At 38.9% G+C, this 16064-nt stretch overlaps 1 protein-coding gene across 1 annotated transcript in view; it reads left to right on the top strand.

Moving 5' to 3' along the window:
• The first annotated feature begins 874 nt into the window (after positions 1-874).
• Positions 875-16064, top strand: part of F5 (coagulation factor V) — a 35200-nt gene continuing 20010 nt past the window's right edge. Inside the window, 10 exon segments of the mRNA XM_009638534.2 lie at positions 875-1364; positions 4468-4559; positions 5929-6051; positions 7268-7480; positions 10316-10459; positions 11397-11618; positions 12374-12539; positions 14308-14485; positions 15232-15334; positions 15711-15922. Coding sequence (XP_009636829.1) covers positions 1204-1364; positions 4468-4559; positions 5929-6051; positions 7268-7480; positions 10316-10459; positions 11397-11618; positions 12374-12539; positions 14308-14485; positions 15232-15334; positions 15711-15922 — 1614 coding nt within the window. The 5' untranslated portion in view covers positions 875-1203.

Genomic DNA, 16064 nt, shown 5'->3' with positions numbered 1-16064 from the left:
TTTTTTCGTGGTGTTGCTCTCCCCCCCCCCCCCCCCCCCATCTTCCCTATCTCTTCTAATGCCCTAAGGTACCATGTAGTTTGGATAGATTTAACCAAACTGCCAGTTAATCTATTCTGCTGTTGAACAATATATCAAACCTAGGATTGATCAGGTTTTCTTTTGAAGTAGTCTGAGGAAATGTTGTCCTTATTTTTGTCTGGATCTGGGGTGGAATTATTTTGATTTGGGTTTTTAGGTAATTTTTTCATTTAAACCTTAGGAAAACATTATTGAAAAAGTTGTTGTGATCTTCTATCCGTGAAAAAAATAATTAGGGATTTGTCTTTTTCCAGTAAACCCAGTGTACTGGAAACACAACAATTTTCTTGCTGTTTTGACAAACTTCTCTGCACTGGCAAAGCAGGGAAACATTTTTTTTTTTATATAGTTGTCATTGATACTTAGCTTATCAAAAGGTATTTTCCTAATAATTTCTTTTTAGATAAATATCAACAGATCCTTCAGGCTGAGCTGTTAGCTGCCACTGAGAAGCCCGTTTGTTATCCATTAGCTGAGATACTTGAGAGCATAGTGGGAACCAAACTGAAGCTGACAACGTGTTTGGAAAGGTTACTAGCTTACTATTATGAGTCTGCAGAGTATGGTGATCTGAACTAGATTTAGCTCCGCATCCACTTCTAGTCCACCTAATCCCTTAGCATTTTGCTTTCTATCTGGAAATAATTTCTTGGGAGACGTAGCACCTAACTGGGAAATTTCCATCAGTGCCAGACGTGTGCTGGGTTTCTGTTTTCTGGGAAGATAGAAAATATGCCCCCCTTCTTCCTAACCATGCAAGTCAAACATCCTGTAATTGTAAGTAATCTAAATAATTGTTTTCTGCCTCTGATATCCTGCTGCTTCAGTAGACAATGACCCAACCACAGTTTGTAGTGGGGCTGAAGCTGCTTCTCCTTGGTGCTTGTCTCTCAGTGAAGATGGTGTGGAGGAGGGGGAGGAAGGTAGTTTAAACAGTTTTTTATCTCTGTTGGATCCCTGTCAGTAAGGGGAGGAGGAGGTGAAGAGCAATGACCTGAGCATAGCAAATGCTGTTACCCTCTTGCATCACAATTATTTCATTTCTGAGGGGAAGTTAGAAGCAGCAACAGCAATAAAAGCAGCAGCTTCTGCCTCGACTTCCAGAACAACATCAGCCATACCATGACACTCCACTGCATGCATCTGTTTCTCTTGCTTCTGCTTGGTTCATGGTGGCCAGACGTAGAGAAGCATGTGGTGGGAGCTATGAAGGTCAGGGAGCACTATATCGCTGCCCAGGTCACTAGCTGGACCTACAAACCGGAACCTGAGGAAAAGTCCAGGTAACCAAGTACAGGATAAGAAGGATGAAACTAGTCCTTTCTTGTGACTGAAAGTGGTTTATGTCTCCCGTCTTCTGTGGAGTTTTAGAGCTAGGAGGACTTTAGAGCCTGATCTGTTGACTTCGGAGGAACTTCTGTGACTTTTAAATACCATGATCTGAACTGGAGCCAGTGAAGCATTAAAAGCTTCTTTTTATTTACTTCATTAGTGAATAGAATTATTCTTATGTTTTCAGAGAACTTTTGTTAAGTGTGTTCCAGGGCTTGCTTTTATCATCTTCTGTGTGGGTTGATGTTTGTTGTTTGTTTGTTTTTAATGTAATTATTTTAGGTGTAGGTTTTGAGCAATGTTAAGTTGAGCTGTGGTTTGCTAAGATTTCAAAAACTTAGACTTTAGAATTTGCTGAAGGAATAAATGTGTTCCAGCTTGGATGCTATCACTTTCACTTAAATCAGAGCCTGATGAACTTTGGAACTAGCTATGTTGTTTCTGAGTTGTTCAGTAGTTTTTGTGAAATGTCCATCCTGAGTTCTGCCGAGTAAAGGTTGTAAGATCAAGCATTGCTATACTTTATAAGTGAAAATACTAATTTCAGATAACATAAGATCAGATAAAATAACTTTTTTTCAGATAACATTGCAGAATGGCCAGCCTACATGAATACACCAGTCAAGCATATAAAATATCTTCTTTGCATTACCACTGTTAGCCTTAGGATTATAAACACTGCAAGTGCAATGCTACAGATGACAAGATTTGGACATAATTTAGAATTCTTATGCTGTGTTTACTATAGTTACCATATATTTATAGACATACACACAGCTTTTATTTGTTCATGAAGTGGCATGAAATGGTACAAATTACTCCTACATTCAAGGGTATATTTGGATACTACTGCATTTTTTTATATTGGTGTATTGCTTGTTTTCTTTTTTTTGCTTGTGATTTTAAACCTGTATTGCATTTCTGGATGTTATGGAAAGGACATTTCTCATTCAGATTTAGGTTTTCTAACTATTCTTTTTTTTCAAGACTAATTAAAACAAGGTTTCTGTGATTTCTAAAACTCCTGTTGGGAGTTTAATACAACTGGGTAACCATAATGTCAAACTGGCAAGATGGAAGAAAACGGGATTTAAATGTAGGAATATGAAGCCAAATGCCATTTAAGTATTGACCTGGGCATGTGAATTTCATAGTTAGAACTTCATTCTTGTCTGCACTGGATGCATCCATCTAAGCATCAACTGCTATTTTGTTAAACCATCACATTGTTGATAGATTGTTTTCATGCAGTAGGGACCCACAGACTGCCTCAAACCTCAGTGGAAATACTCTGTGATTAGCTAGGAGTTTTTCATATGCAGTGCCTATTGAGATATCTCGCATAAGTATTTAGAGCAAGTCACGTCCCGAATGGGTCTGAACTTTGTAGAGCTTATAGAAATTTAACTCAAAACCAAAACAAAACCCCACAAAGATACTCACTAAGGAAGAGCTAACGGCTTGGATCTTAAAGGCATTTGGGTATGTTACTTGCTCTGATTTCAGTAGAAGCTGGATGTCTAAATACAGTGTAAGAATCTGATACTTTTCTGCGTTGGGTTCTAAATAACTGAAGAGAGGCTGAAAAGAAAATGGGTTCTTCCTGCACTGTTTCCTTAATTTTCCAATCTTACAGGCTGGAAAAAGATGCTTAACTTCTCTGATGGTTAGTCATCTTATTGTCGTAGATATTTATTTGTTACCATATACAATTGATATTTACAAGACATTTCAGAGCAAAGTGAAAATGTATTGTCTGTGCATGCAGCATTGCTGCTGCCATTCCTGAAAGTTATGTAACTAGTCCTTCTTGCCTAGCCTGAGATTTCGGAAGTGTTAGTAAGCTACGTATTTTGCTCCTTCTAGCTTATACAATTGGCGATGATAAATTTCCTCTTCCATCCCATAGTCTTATGTGCATATTCCATTGAATATTGCCACATTAGGGCAGCACTTGTCAATGAAGGTTATGGATCAGATACTTCCTCTTAAAGAGTGAAACAAAATTTTATCAGTGACTTTAAAGAAAGGGGAATGAAACATGAACTGCTTCTGCTTGACTCTTCTGTTGTGAGAGAGCGCCGCGGAGGGATTGACAAAAGATGTCTACTAAAAGAGGTCTCCCCCTTATGGACCCTGGATGTCACTGAAGCAAGCTCACTGTGTTATCTCTGCCTAGCCTTTCTATGCTTGAGCAATTCATCAGCTCCCCGCTATCAAATGTGCCTTTAAGGGTATTACAAAAAAAGCAAGTGGAGTTACTGTTGGAACCAGTCATCATACATACATACTGTAAGAAATCAACCTATAAATGTGAAACTAAATACAGGCTGTGATCCCTCCAGCCCTCTTCTCGTCATTATTTCCATTCCAGAAGTGTCGTGGGCTGGTTTCCTTCTGTTTGCCTAAATGTTTTCTAAGAAAACATTGTGTGGTCTACTGGGTGCCAGATGCATTTACACAGCAAGACTAAGGACACTTGCAGTGTTTCTCAGAAAGCAATTTTCTGACTTGCTGTGAGATCCTTAGTTGTTGTCAGGGAACAGTTTTATGCTTGCCTCCAAGGTCATTGGTGCTACAGGAGCTTGCTGTTAATGCTGTTGTAGAATCCTTGTGGTGAGTCTTAAAGTTCAGGCTTGGAGCTGAGTAAAGAGAAATTCAGGTTTGTTTCCCTGTGTTTTGTCAGATGCTTTCTAGGTTAAGTATGGGTAAGACATCCTCCTCTGTGTCTTTAAATGGACAAAACCAAGACATCATCTTCACAGAATCAAAAGGACTATAGAAATCACCAGCAAAATCAGGTGTAAACTGTGCTAGGTACTGTAATTGAATGTCTAATAGGAAATGGCCTAGATCAGGAATGTCACAGATTCAACAGAGGGAGAGGGAGAGGGGAAGACACAGACTTGGACTGTGTGTCTTGATTTCAGCAAAATATGCAAATGATTAAATGTAGTTCCAGAATTCATTTTGAGAGATATCCGTTAAACAGCAATGGCATCTCTGGGAATCTTTGTCCTTTTAACTTTTTTTTTTTAACTCTTTTGATTTCAGATTGGAACATTCAGATCCCGTGTTTAAGAAAATTTCTTACAGAGAATATGAAGTGGATTTTAAAAAAGAAAAGCCAGCAAATATATTTGCAGGTAAACAGGAAGGAAATGTTCTGAGTATTTTTGTTGCTGGTTATAAAGCCAGTAACAAGCTAAGCAAGCTTGTATTTTTGTGTCTGTTGTTTTGCATATAAACCAAATAGGCACAGGGGATGAGGTCTCTACAGTGCACTAGGCTTTCAAAGGCTACAGAGAGGTTGGATTTTCAGAGGCTGGAGCTCAGTGCTATCTGCAAATAAATTGCATGGTACAAAGTTGTTCCCTTAGTTTTCAGCATGTGATGAGACTTCCCATACACATTTAGACTTGTACATTCACAGTGGTGACACTATAAATTAACGTGAAAGGAGCCTGAGGCTAAATATGTTTCTGATAGATCAGTGGAAAGGAAAAGAAAAACTATGAAGTTGGGTGTGAAAGATGTCCCCTTGCCTTTGTGTCTGCTACTGCTTGAAGACACTCTAAACGGATGGAGGCAAGTTCTCGTACTTATGCCATACATAAGTATGGTACTCGTGTTCAGACATCTATGCAGAGTACTTATATAGTCTGTCTGTGCTTCATATTAATAGATAAAATAACTTCAGATGTTAGATGTTCAGATTTAGATATCAAAGTAAATGTGTGAGTTTGGTGATACAAAATTGTTACAAGTTGCCCTGAAAGGTCTAGACTATGATCTGATTCCTTTCAGTTTTGTTGGTTCTCTGTTTTCCAAAAATCCTCCTTTCTTTTCAGAGAGAGAAATTTACAAAATAGTTTACGAGGAAAGAGACTAACAAGCCAAAGGTTGTCTTAGCAGGTTTCTTCCATCACTTATTTTTGCAACATAGGGAGTAGGGATACAAGCCCTTCTTGAAACCTTTTGCAGGCTATGCCTCAAGAAATTTGTGATATGAAACTGATTATTTCTTTAGATAATATTTCAGGATTGAAAGATCTTTTTATTCTGTGACTTCTGGCATTGAAAGTGTTACTCAAAGAAATGTGCTTGAATGCCTTTCTCTAAACTCTTAAACTATAAAATGTCCGCCTTCCTAAAACTATTTAATTAAATTGTATGTGAAGGATTCCTAGAAATTCTCAATGAACTTCAACAACGAACCTTTTGATAAATTTTCTGAATCTGGACATAACTCTCCCCCCCAAATCTGCCATTTTCCTATGATTTTTAAGTGCTAGTTGCCAAATATACAACTTATAACATTTCTGACGATGAGCTGCAGGTTTTAAATCCCCACATGCCTTTTTACGGGTAGATCTTCACTCCAGGTGTATTACATTCTCTTTGAGAAATTACTTTGAGAGCTCACATTCCTTAATGGGGAGAGAGAACTCTTAATTTCACTAAACATACTGTTTTGCTAACATTTTCTTCTCTCTTTATCTTGAATAACTACAGGACTTCTGGGACCAACTCTGCGTGCTGAAGTGGGAGATACTTTAGTAGTTCACCTTAAGAATATGGCTGACAAGCCAGTCAGTATGCATCCCCAGGGCATAGTTTACAAAAAAAATGCAGAAGGTAAATACTATGAAAAGTCCATGTTTTGTTCATTTATTTGTAGACTACTGCATGAAATATTGAGAAGGGCCCAAACCAATGTTTGAGGGTATGAGTAACAGAAGTATCTGTGGATACTGGATTAAAACTTCACACCCGTTGTTAGCTCTTTTCATGCACAGTCTCCTGACCTGTGTGCTAATACCATTTCACAGAATCACAGAGTGGTTGAGGTTGGAAGGCAGCTCTGGAGGTCATCCGGTTTAACCCCCATATAACTGCAAAATATTCTATTTCAGGACATGTAAACTCTTAAATACAGGTCTTAAAACTTTTCCAAATCCCTTGCAATAGTGTACGTCAAGGGTTTATTGGTAAAGGCAGTTTACAGTGCTGATCATGTTGTTCTGATACTCAGTATTTCATGCTCAGCTTTGTGGTCTTTTGCTCCTGGAACCCTCATGAGACTAGCAAAAAGAGATCATAAACTGTGACCAAACGGACAGTTAAATGTCTGCACTAGCACAGAGTGAGTTTGATGCCTGTGCTTCTTGGATTGCCCCACCCTGGGTACTGAGCCAGAGTTCTGACCTGCAGTTTACAAATTTATTCAAGGTTTTGTTTGTTGTGTTGGTACAAAAAGAGTTTTGCAATGCCATCTCATGGAGTTGAACAGAACATGTTACTGGAAGTCATAGGCAGTTCAGTTTGACTATCTTATTAATGCGCCTTTGGCACCTAGGATTTTGATTCTCTAGCTCTCCTTTGTCATATTGCACATTTGTTGGATATGGTAGGCATAGATATGAGCCATTACCACCATTTGGATATGCAGTGCACAAAAGGTCTTAGGCAGCAAGGCAATGCTAGCCTGCGCAATGGCTTTATGAGAGAAAGTTGACAAAGTGGGTAGTATTCCTCCACAGAGTATCAGTGGGCAGGGGCTGAAGCTTCACGCCATCCTAACCCTAGTCAGACTGATGAAGAGCCCCACCGTTTGGCAGTGATGACAGTTCTAGGAAATCTTTACTCTGTAAGAAACAGGATGGTGGAATAGCTACTCTCCCCTATGCTACTTCCCACAATGTGGGTGGAATCATGAATTAATCTCTTTGAAACTGAAGTATTATATAGGCAAGAAACAAACCAAGCTTTTGGAATTGATTGCAGGAGGACATTCCAGGTGCTTTAATTGCTCTTTGTCTTCATGCCACCCTACTGACTCTTTTCTTGGCAGGCTCCCTGTATGATGACAGAACATTATTTGCAGAAAAACAAGATGATGCTGTACTTCCAGGCCAGGTCTACACATATGTGTGGGATATAACAGAAGAAGTTGGTCCAAAAGAAGCTGACCTTCCTTGTCTTACTTATGCATATTATTCTCATGAGAACATGGCAATGGATTTTAACTCTGGCCTGATTGGAGCACTGCTTATCTGTAAAAAAGGTAATGAAGTGCTTTAAGACTACTATAAGGTAATATAGTTCCATTTCTTTATAGTAAAGTTAAGGTTGTGTGATAATGAAGGAAGGCATGTTATTTTTCTTTTCACATCAGTGTAAAGTAAATGGTTTTCAACATCTTTCTTTTAAAGTTTTTAAATGCCAGCTTTCATGCAGATCCATCCTATAATTATAGGATGAACAGAGTGCACTGTAGATACGTGCATTTGCCTGTACTGGTTGCATTTTCAGTTGCTTAACTGCTAAATATATGACCTCAAATTTCCTTCTTAGAATAAATATTTTTTTAAAGCTTCATTCAAAATGGTTCAGCCATTCCAGAGAATAACACAGAAAATAAAATAATTGTTTAACCCTTGTCTTTTAAAGGCTGTCTGATCAAGAGGCTGTAGTGCACTCTCTTCTGTAACAAGGGTTTGAAATTGCAGAGCAGTGTGTCTTCTGCTAGTCATTTGAAAATATGACCAAATTTGAACAGATTATAAGTTTTTGAAAGTTGCTTTGCATGTGATCAGGGACTTGAGATTTTAGCATTTTGAGTCATTGGATTCCATCTCCACTAATATGAACTGGTGTCTTTTAGGATTTGTAAATAATGGCTAGGTATATGCCACTGATTTGAGGGAAGTTTGAAACAGTGTACCACTGTGTGAGCTACTTAAACTACTTGCTGGTCCCTTAAATCCTAAATTTTTCCAAGTTATAAATCCTGAATTTTTCCATGTTATATATCCTTCTTTTAGTGAAAGCTGTGTGAGTTACTTATCTTCATTCTTTTTCCCTGCAGTTTGAGTCAGACATTTTGTATAGACTGCATGGACTTGGACCTTGAAGCTTTCCTGAAAGTGACCATAAAACTGGTTCATTGTGGGTTGTACAAGGGCATTCTTCTCAAGGATAGATACCCATTTGATTGCAGAACACACCTACTCATGCCACCTCAAAGGAATGACATTAGTATTAATTATGTTCCTCCTGATGTTTTTTGAGAATCAGTCCTTTTAGTATTTTGGATTTAGTATTAGGACTCGTTCTTTTCCTAATTTTCTTGGGTTTTCTTTCTCTGTGTTTGTGTGTATGTGTGCACTTTATGGCATACTGGTGGAGTTAATCTGGACATATGCTTTGGAATTACCTGCTTGCTTTCCTTCTCAGGCTTCTCAAATTCATGCGTATATTGTGGCCTTGAGTTGTTTTTGAGTTTGAGATGGATTGGTTTGACCGCTACCTTCAAGACAATTTGAGCACATTTTATGGATTTGAGTTTGAGATGGATTGGTTTGACCGCTACCTTCAAGACAATTTGAGCACATTTTAGCTGGAGCAAAGACAAACTGCTAACTAGTCAAACTTTTAAGATTTCTGAACAGGGTTTCTTTGACTGGCCACTGCGTGTGGTAGGTGTGTAGCATGCCAGTGTATTTGGTCTGGCTGGTATGGAGTTAAGTTTCTTCACAGCAGCTCATACGGTGCTGTGGTTTGGATTTGTGGCTAAATAGTGTTGATAATACACCCACGTTTTAGCTGTTGCTGAACAGTGCTTGCACAGTGTCAAGGCTTTCTCTTTTTCCTGCTCAGACCTCCCCAGCAGCAGTGCAGGGTGAATGAGGGGTGTTGAATTCCAAGGTGGCTGTTCCTGGGAGACTGGGTGGGCATTAGTCTGCTTGTGGGAGATGAGTGATTTCCTTCATGTTGCTTGGGGTTTTTTTTCCCTTTTTCCTTCACCTATTGAACCATATTTATCAACCCACAAGTTCCCTCACTTTTGTTCTTCCTGTTCTCTCCCCTGTCCTGACGGGGGTGGGAAAGCGTCGAAGTCGCTGTGTGGGTGCTTGGCTGCTGACTGGATCAACCCACCACAATCTGACACGTTAAGAGCAGCTTAGGTGGTATTACCTGGGAAGGTTATAAAAAGTGGACTTTTGAGTTAAAGCACTGACTAATGTTCTTTGTGTGACAAACAGAATAATTCCTCTGTTGATCTGACACTTCTTTTGTGCAGGAAAACAGGACTTTGTAGCCTCTCATGAATAAAAAGGATTACATCAAAGATAACTGCTTCCACTGTCAGTGTCTCTTCCTAAGTAGAATCATCAGCAAGTTCCCAAATTTTTAGTTCCTGCAGTCCGGAGGGACATCTATTTTAGTCCTGAATTATGTATTGAAAGTAGCAAATGGAAGTTTTTGATGTGACTAATCTATAGAAAGAATCAGTAAAAGCACACCAGTTCTGTGGCATGTCCAGAATGAATGCTGCTTGTTGATAGAAATCACATCTGTATCACAAACTCAACTAGGTGATTTCTTATAACCGACTCAATTCAGCAGTATTTGTCAAAGTCTTTTGTATATAAGGTTATTTGCTGAGTTTTATGCTTTTAAAAAGAGCTGGTGGCCTTAGTGTGGTGCTTGAAAAGGCAGTGTTCACGCTGCAGGTGACTCTTCCACCATTGTTTTCCTTACCTCACAGCCTCAAAAGAGAGGCCAGTGTCTGATTGTGGACAGAAGGCTGTTTGGCGCTCCCATTCATTAAGGAGATCCCTACAACACATTGCCAGAGTTGTCTGAGGCAAACCATTGTATGTTGTTTAATCTCCTCTGGGATATCACAGACTTTCGATTTCGTGGTTACTCAACCCAAAAGTACTTTCAGAAATAAAATCACTTTATGAGCATTCTTAAGGTCTTGTTTTGGTCAGGCTCAGCCAGTACATGCTAACAGGTAAGCCAGGTCATTAAATACATTAGTGCCACTACAGTGATGTGAAAAATGCTTTACTTCTGCTTCAAGTTAAGACCTGTTGTTTCTTCTTCATAGGAAGCCTGAATGAGGATGGGTCACAGAAACTTTTCAACAAGGAGTATGTACTGATGTTTGGAGTGTTTGATGAAAACAAGAGTTGGCAAAGATCAGCATCACTGAAGTACACAATTAATGGCTATAGTGATGGAACATTACCAGGTATTGTTTAGGCTTATGTGAAATGAAATTAACATTGATGAAGACTGAATATTACCTCTGTTTTTTATGCAAGAGAACAGGAATGTGGAGGAATGGGATACAGCCTTTTTTTAGAACATGTCTGTGAGCAACTAAATAGATAAAGATAAACTGTGCTGCTGAAAGGAAATCACGCCATATTGCTGAAAAGAACAAGTTTACTTCTAAGAAGAGTTCTGCTCTAAGAACAGGATTACTATCTTTAAAAAATAAGAAAAACCCCATTTTTACTCAGCTGATGGGGAGAAGGTGATGTGGTTAAATGAACTGCTGGTTTTACAGCATATAGAACATACTAGGTGAAGAACTTCCTGGAATTGGAAAGCCAGTTACCATTAAATCGGACAACTAAGTGGGAAGAATAGGAAGGTGGTAATGGAGTTGCTCTGTTCCTAGTGTTTTCCCCTTGTTCTCCTAAGGAACTACTTTCCTATCTCTGTCCAGTCCATTGAGCAAATACAAAAGACTGTCTTATGCGGTTGTTTGGGGTTTTTTTTAAACAAATATTGGATAGGCTAGTTACTGTCACTAGATACAACCTCATTATTTAACTTGGATCCTTGCCTTGCACACTCTCCCCCCAACCCCCCTTCCAAGGACAGATCAGCTGATCAGCTTTCCAAAACAGGCTACTGGTTTTCTTCCTTCTTCCCCAGCTCACTATAAGTCAGGTTCTCACTTGCATGTAAGATTTAAACACCTATCTTCCACTGACCTACAGGATTTTGGTATCTGTTCCATTTACAAGTTTCTGAAACTTCCTCTTGTTGCAAACACTGGTCAAAAGTCAGAAATTTTCTTTTATTGTTCTGAGCAAAGATTCACATCAGAGCTAGTGTGCATATGAAACTTGCATTATTTGCCTGTATTCTGAACACTACTCTCATTTCTCTTTCAGATTTAGAGGCTTGTGCATATGACAACATTAGCTGGCATTTGATAGGAATGAGTTCCAAGCCAGAAATTTTCTCCATTCATATCAATGGCCAGTCCATGGAGCAAAGACATCGTCGAGTTTCTACTGTTAACCTAGTGGGAGGAGCATCAACCACTGTAAACATGACAGTGCGTGAGGAAGGAAGATGGCTGATATCTTCTCTTGTTCAAAAGCACCTGCAAGGCAAGGAAACATCTACTTACTAGGCAAATGTAGAGTTGTCTTTCTCTTCTTTATGTCCAAAATGGCTTCTGCTGTTTTGCAATGGTTCAGTTACTGTGTTTCAGATGGTTGTCATTTCACTAAGGAACCACTGGAGAACAGGGCATTCTGTTGGAATGAGAAGTGCACGATGAACTAAAAGGCGTTCTTATCTGCAGCTTTACTGCTGTGTGCAGATCACAGAGCAACAGTGAACCAGTGCTCCAGCATCCTAAGTATCTGTGATCTGTTCAGATAAGCTTTTATAAAACTAATAAGGAACCATCTGTTAGCCCTGAGAAACTGAGCACTTTCAGCTAATGGTCGCTGAATCTCATGAAAATATTTGCTGTTCATCATTTGAAAGTGGGTATCTCTCTCTCAGCACTGATCAGAATTCTGTTTTAAAAATGAGAGAAATGTCTTTCTTACAAGAGCTGGAAGACATGTTTTGGAAAAAAAAAAAAAACCAACAGGAAAAAATAGCTTTCTCCCTGTTCAGCTGGTATTTTCAAAGAGGGCTAACTGAGAGAGCTTCTGTATTCCCCTTGATTTATATGGGTTCCTTGGAAGGCTCCCAGCCTATATATAGTCTACATGGATGCAACCTTTTCAAGCCTGAAAAGATGGCAATCAGATGAACAAATGCTTGCCAGCAGCCTTAGCTAAAAATGCAGTTGAAGTGGTAAGGGTTTATAAAATGGAAAATCGCTATGGTACTGTTTCTTCTCAATTAGCTGGAATGCATGGTTACCTCACTATAAGAGACTGTGGGGATAAAGAGGTAAAGAAGAGTCGTCTCTCCTATAAAGAACGTCTTATGGTCAAAAGCTGGGAATATTTCATTGCTGCAGAAGAAGTTACTTGGGATTATGCCCCAAGTATTCCAGACAGCCTCGACAGGTAAAATAATACTTTGTCAACATAATATGGAATGTTAACATAAAATCACAGAATAATTCGCGTTGGAGAGGACCTCTGGGGCAACGCTGGCAAAGTTGGATTCAACAACAGAATTGGATTCAGTTGCACAGGGCCTTATCCAGTTGAGTTTTCATTGTCTCCAGGGGTGGGGACTCTTCAACTTCTCTGGGCACCTTTGCAACCTCACAGTGAAAAAGTTTTTCCTTATATCTGATCAGACTTCCTCATGTTGCACTTTGTGTCCATTGTGTCTCATCTCTTCACTATGCAACTCTGAGAAGAGTCTGGTTCTATTTTCTCTGTAATCTCCTATTTGATAGTTGAAGATAAAAATGAGATGCTCCCTTAGCTGTGTCTTCGCATGACTGAATAAACCAAGGTTTTGCTTCCGTGTCGTGTGCTCTAGCTCCCTAATCACCATGGTGGCCCTCCATTGGACTCTCACTAGTGTGTCAATGACTTTCTTTGCTGAGGAGCCCAAAAGTGGACACCTTCCTTTGCCTCGTAACGGGGATCCCAAAATACGATGACTTAGGAAATGCCCTAAGTCACATACAAGCCTATTTTCTAAATTACTTTTCTACATGAATTCTGCTGAAATAAACCGTCCTTAAGAGGAAGGGAAAGGGAGGGAATATTTCTAGAGAATAAAAGTTTTTAAAGGTTCAGTACAATAAGGTGTTTAGGCAATGGGAGAAAGAGAGGTCTCTCTATAAGTGACCTTTGCATGGCACCAATGTAGATGTAGTAAAAGTCGTAATAAGTAAGCATATTGGGCTATTTTGTTCAACTTAAGGTAAATAGAAGGAATTCTGTAACATACCAGAGGTCATAGTACACAATGCTGCCAGTGCACTGTAAGGTTAAATTCGCAGTTTGTCAGTTCCCTACTGCTAGAGTACTGGTGACTTTACAAGCCGATGTTCATGAGAACCTTTAAGGACTTAAGCAGAACAAGACAAATTCCCTACCCTGTATAGGATTATAGTTTCATATACCTCCTTAGAATATACTGTTCACATAACTCTTTAAGTATTCCTACTTCTTTGGTATGATTTGGTTCCATTCTTATTTGCTCTTAGACTGCATGGAGCAAACTTTTATGTCTTCCCCTGGTAGTTACATGGCATTACTTAACCCCCTCAGCATTCTGATTTTTCCTCCTTTGTTCAAAATTACAGAGTTTATCCCTATTCAGTAACCTTTTTTGAAACACAAGTGACCAGGAAAAACTGTGTTACTTTCCAGTATTTATCTTAGTTTTGCTCTCAGCCTTAACAATTCTAACATTTTTAAACCTGAGTGCAACACTACTTATTGTATGGTGCTTGACTGGGATTATCTGTTCCTGTCTCTCCTAGAGTCTTGGCTGCTGTAAGCAAATTGTTTATTTTTTCTATGTTCAACTATGCCTTCGTAAAAGGAGAATAGTGATTTCTGCTATCTTATCTTGAAAATGTAGCTGCGGCTTCAGTTTGTTTCTTTCTTGTATGTATACCATATTGAATTGAATGTAAACTCTGATACTAATTGGTTGTATGTGATACTGAAACACAAGTAATGTTTCAAGCTGCTTCTTACCTAATTTAGTTTAGAATTTGGGGTGAAGAGCATTAGGTTAGTTTAGGGTTTGGATTTTTTTTCAAGCAGTGAGGTTTCTACCAGTTGTTTGAGTACTAGTTCTGTATTCTGATAGATTCCACTATTCAAGTTTTGTTGATCGTTTGTCTTTTCCTTTATTTTTAAGACACTATAAAACACAACATTTGGACAACTTTTCAAATCTCATAGGTAAAAAGTATAAAAAGGCTATTTTTAGACAATATACTGATGCTAGCTTCACTAAACATCTCGAAAATCCTCGTCCTAAGGAAACTGGAATCTTGGGCCCCATTATCAGAGCACAACTCAATGACAAAGTCAAAGTAAGTAACATAAACTCAGAGTTTATTTATACTATAGCATAATTTTCTGTTGGCAGAGGTACAGAAGAACTAGTTTGATTTGAGTTTTTTGTCAAATATAGCTAATGTTATAAATACTGTCCCTATTAAAAGTTATGATGATCACAAGTGCCAGTGTTTAGCTTAAATTTTTCAGCATTCCCTCTATAGTTTCCATGATTGTGTTTTATTTTACAACAAACACACTTTCATGGAGTTATGAAATGAAACTACAAAGCATTTGCATTACAAGCTTGTGCTGCTGTCACATCCAATTGTCTTTCTGTTGCTACTTAATGATGCATCACAAAGTTTCATGACCTTTAATTGCCACCATGACCCTGTGACTCTGAGTTTAGCATGTTTCTTTTTTTCTGATTTCCCGTATTGAAGGTCCTTAAGAACTTTAGTCAATAACTTCATATCGCCTGAGGTAGCATTTGCGTAGTAGCTGGAAGAACAAGTGTTCCTTTTTAGATTTTCCAGAGACCAGGTATAAGAAGCTGAACTTCACTCAATGGGCTCTACAAAGCCGGCCCTAGCAGCAGGGTACCAGCAGCATTTAGACTGTGGATTTATATTACCAGACAATATTTAAGACATCCCTTTGCCTTTCCAGCACTTGCTGAAACCAGGCAAATTCTACTGTAGTTGAAACTTTGTTATGTATTCAGACAAGGATTTGCTGAACACTGAATTAATTTTTTTTCATTTGCTTATCAATATAGATTGTATTCAAAAATAAGGCCAGTCGACCCTACAGCATTTACTTCCATGGAGTGACACTTTCAAAGAATGCAGAGGGAGCTGATTATCCTCTGGATCCCACAGGTAAGAAATTTGTGAATTACATTTTGCATACCACTAGCTGTTGTGGAGGGTTTCATTGCTTTGAAGGATGTGCTGTGGCCAGGAGTGTGCATGAATGGGAGACCTCAATTCTCTGCTCTGCCTCTGCTGACCTGTTGTGTTGCCTTATAGAGAAACCAAGGTATTATCTGCAAGACATAGACAAATACCCTTTTTTGGTGTCTTAGTTTTCTGTTCTTGTTTGAGATTTTTAGAGAGAGACAAAAGCTCATGCTGAACTTCAGTTATCCAGAGGTAGCTTGAAATGGCATAACCGCCAATTTCATTAAAAGGTGCAGCCTGATGTTCTATAAAGATCTGGCTCTGTTTATTGTTACTGTTCTGTATTTTTCTTTAGGCAATGGCACCCAGAGTAGAGGAATTGAACCAGGGAAGACATACACTTATGAATGGGAAATTGCTAAAATGGACCAACCCACTGCACAGGATGCGCAATGTATTACAAGGCTGTATCATAGCGCTGTAGATATTGAGAGAGATATAGCCTCTGGACTGGTTGGCCCACTTCTGATTTGTAAAAGTGAAGCATTGACGCAGAAGGGTGTGCAGGTAACGTGTTTGGCAACCTTTTAGAGACACATTTTGCTCAAATAATATTATTTGATCTACAGTGAATTTGATTTTGCTCCCTTTTGAGAGCTGTCATGTAGGGAGTAATTAAACCAATAGGCTCCTGAAGAAATGACTTGAG

The sequence above is a fragment of the Egretta garzetta genome, unplaced genomic scaffold, assembly GCF_000687185.1.
Source record: "Egretta garzetta isolate BGI_Z169 unplaced genomic scaffold, ASM68718v1 scaffold465, whole genome shotgun sequence".
Lineage (NCBI taxonomy): Eukaryota > Metazoa > Chordata > Aves > Pelecaniformes > Ardeidae > Egretta > Egretta garzetta.
This window is presented reverse-complemented; position numbering and strand designations above follow the sequence as displayed.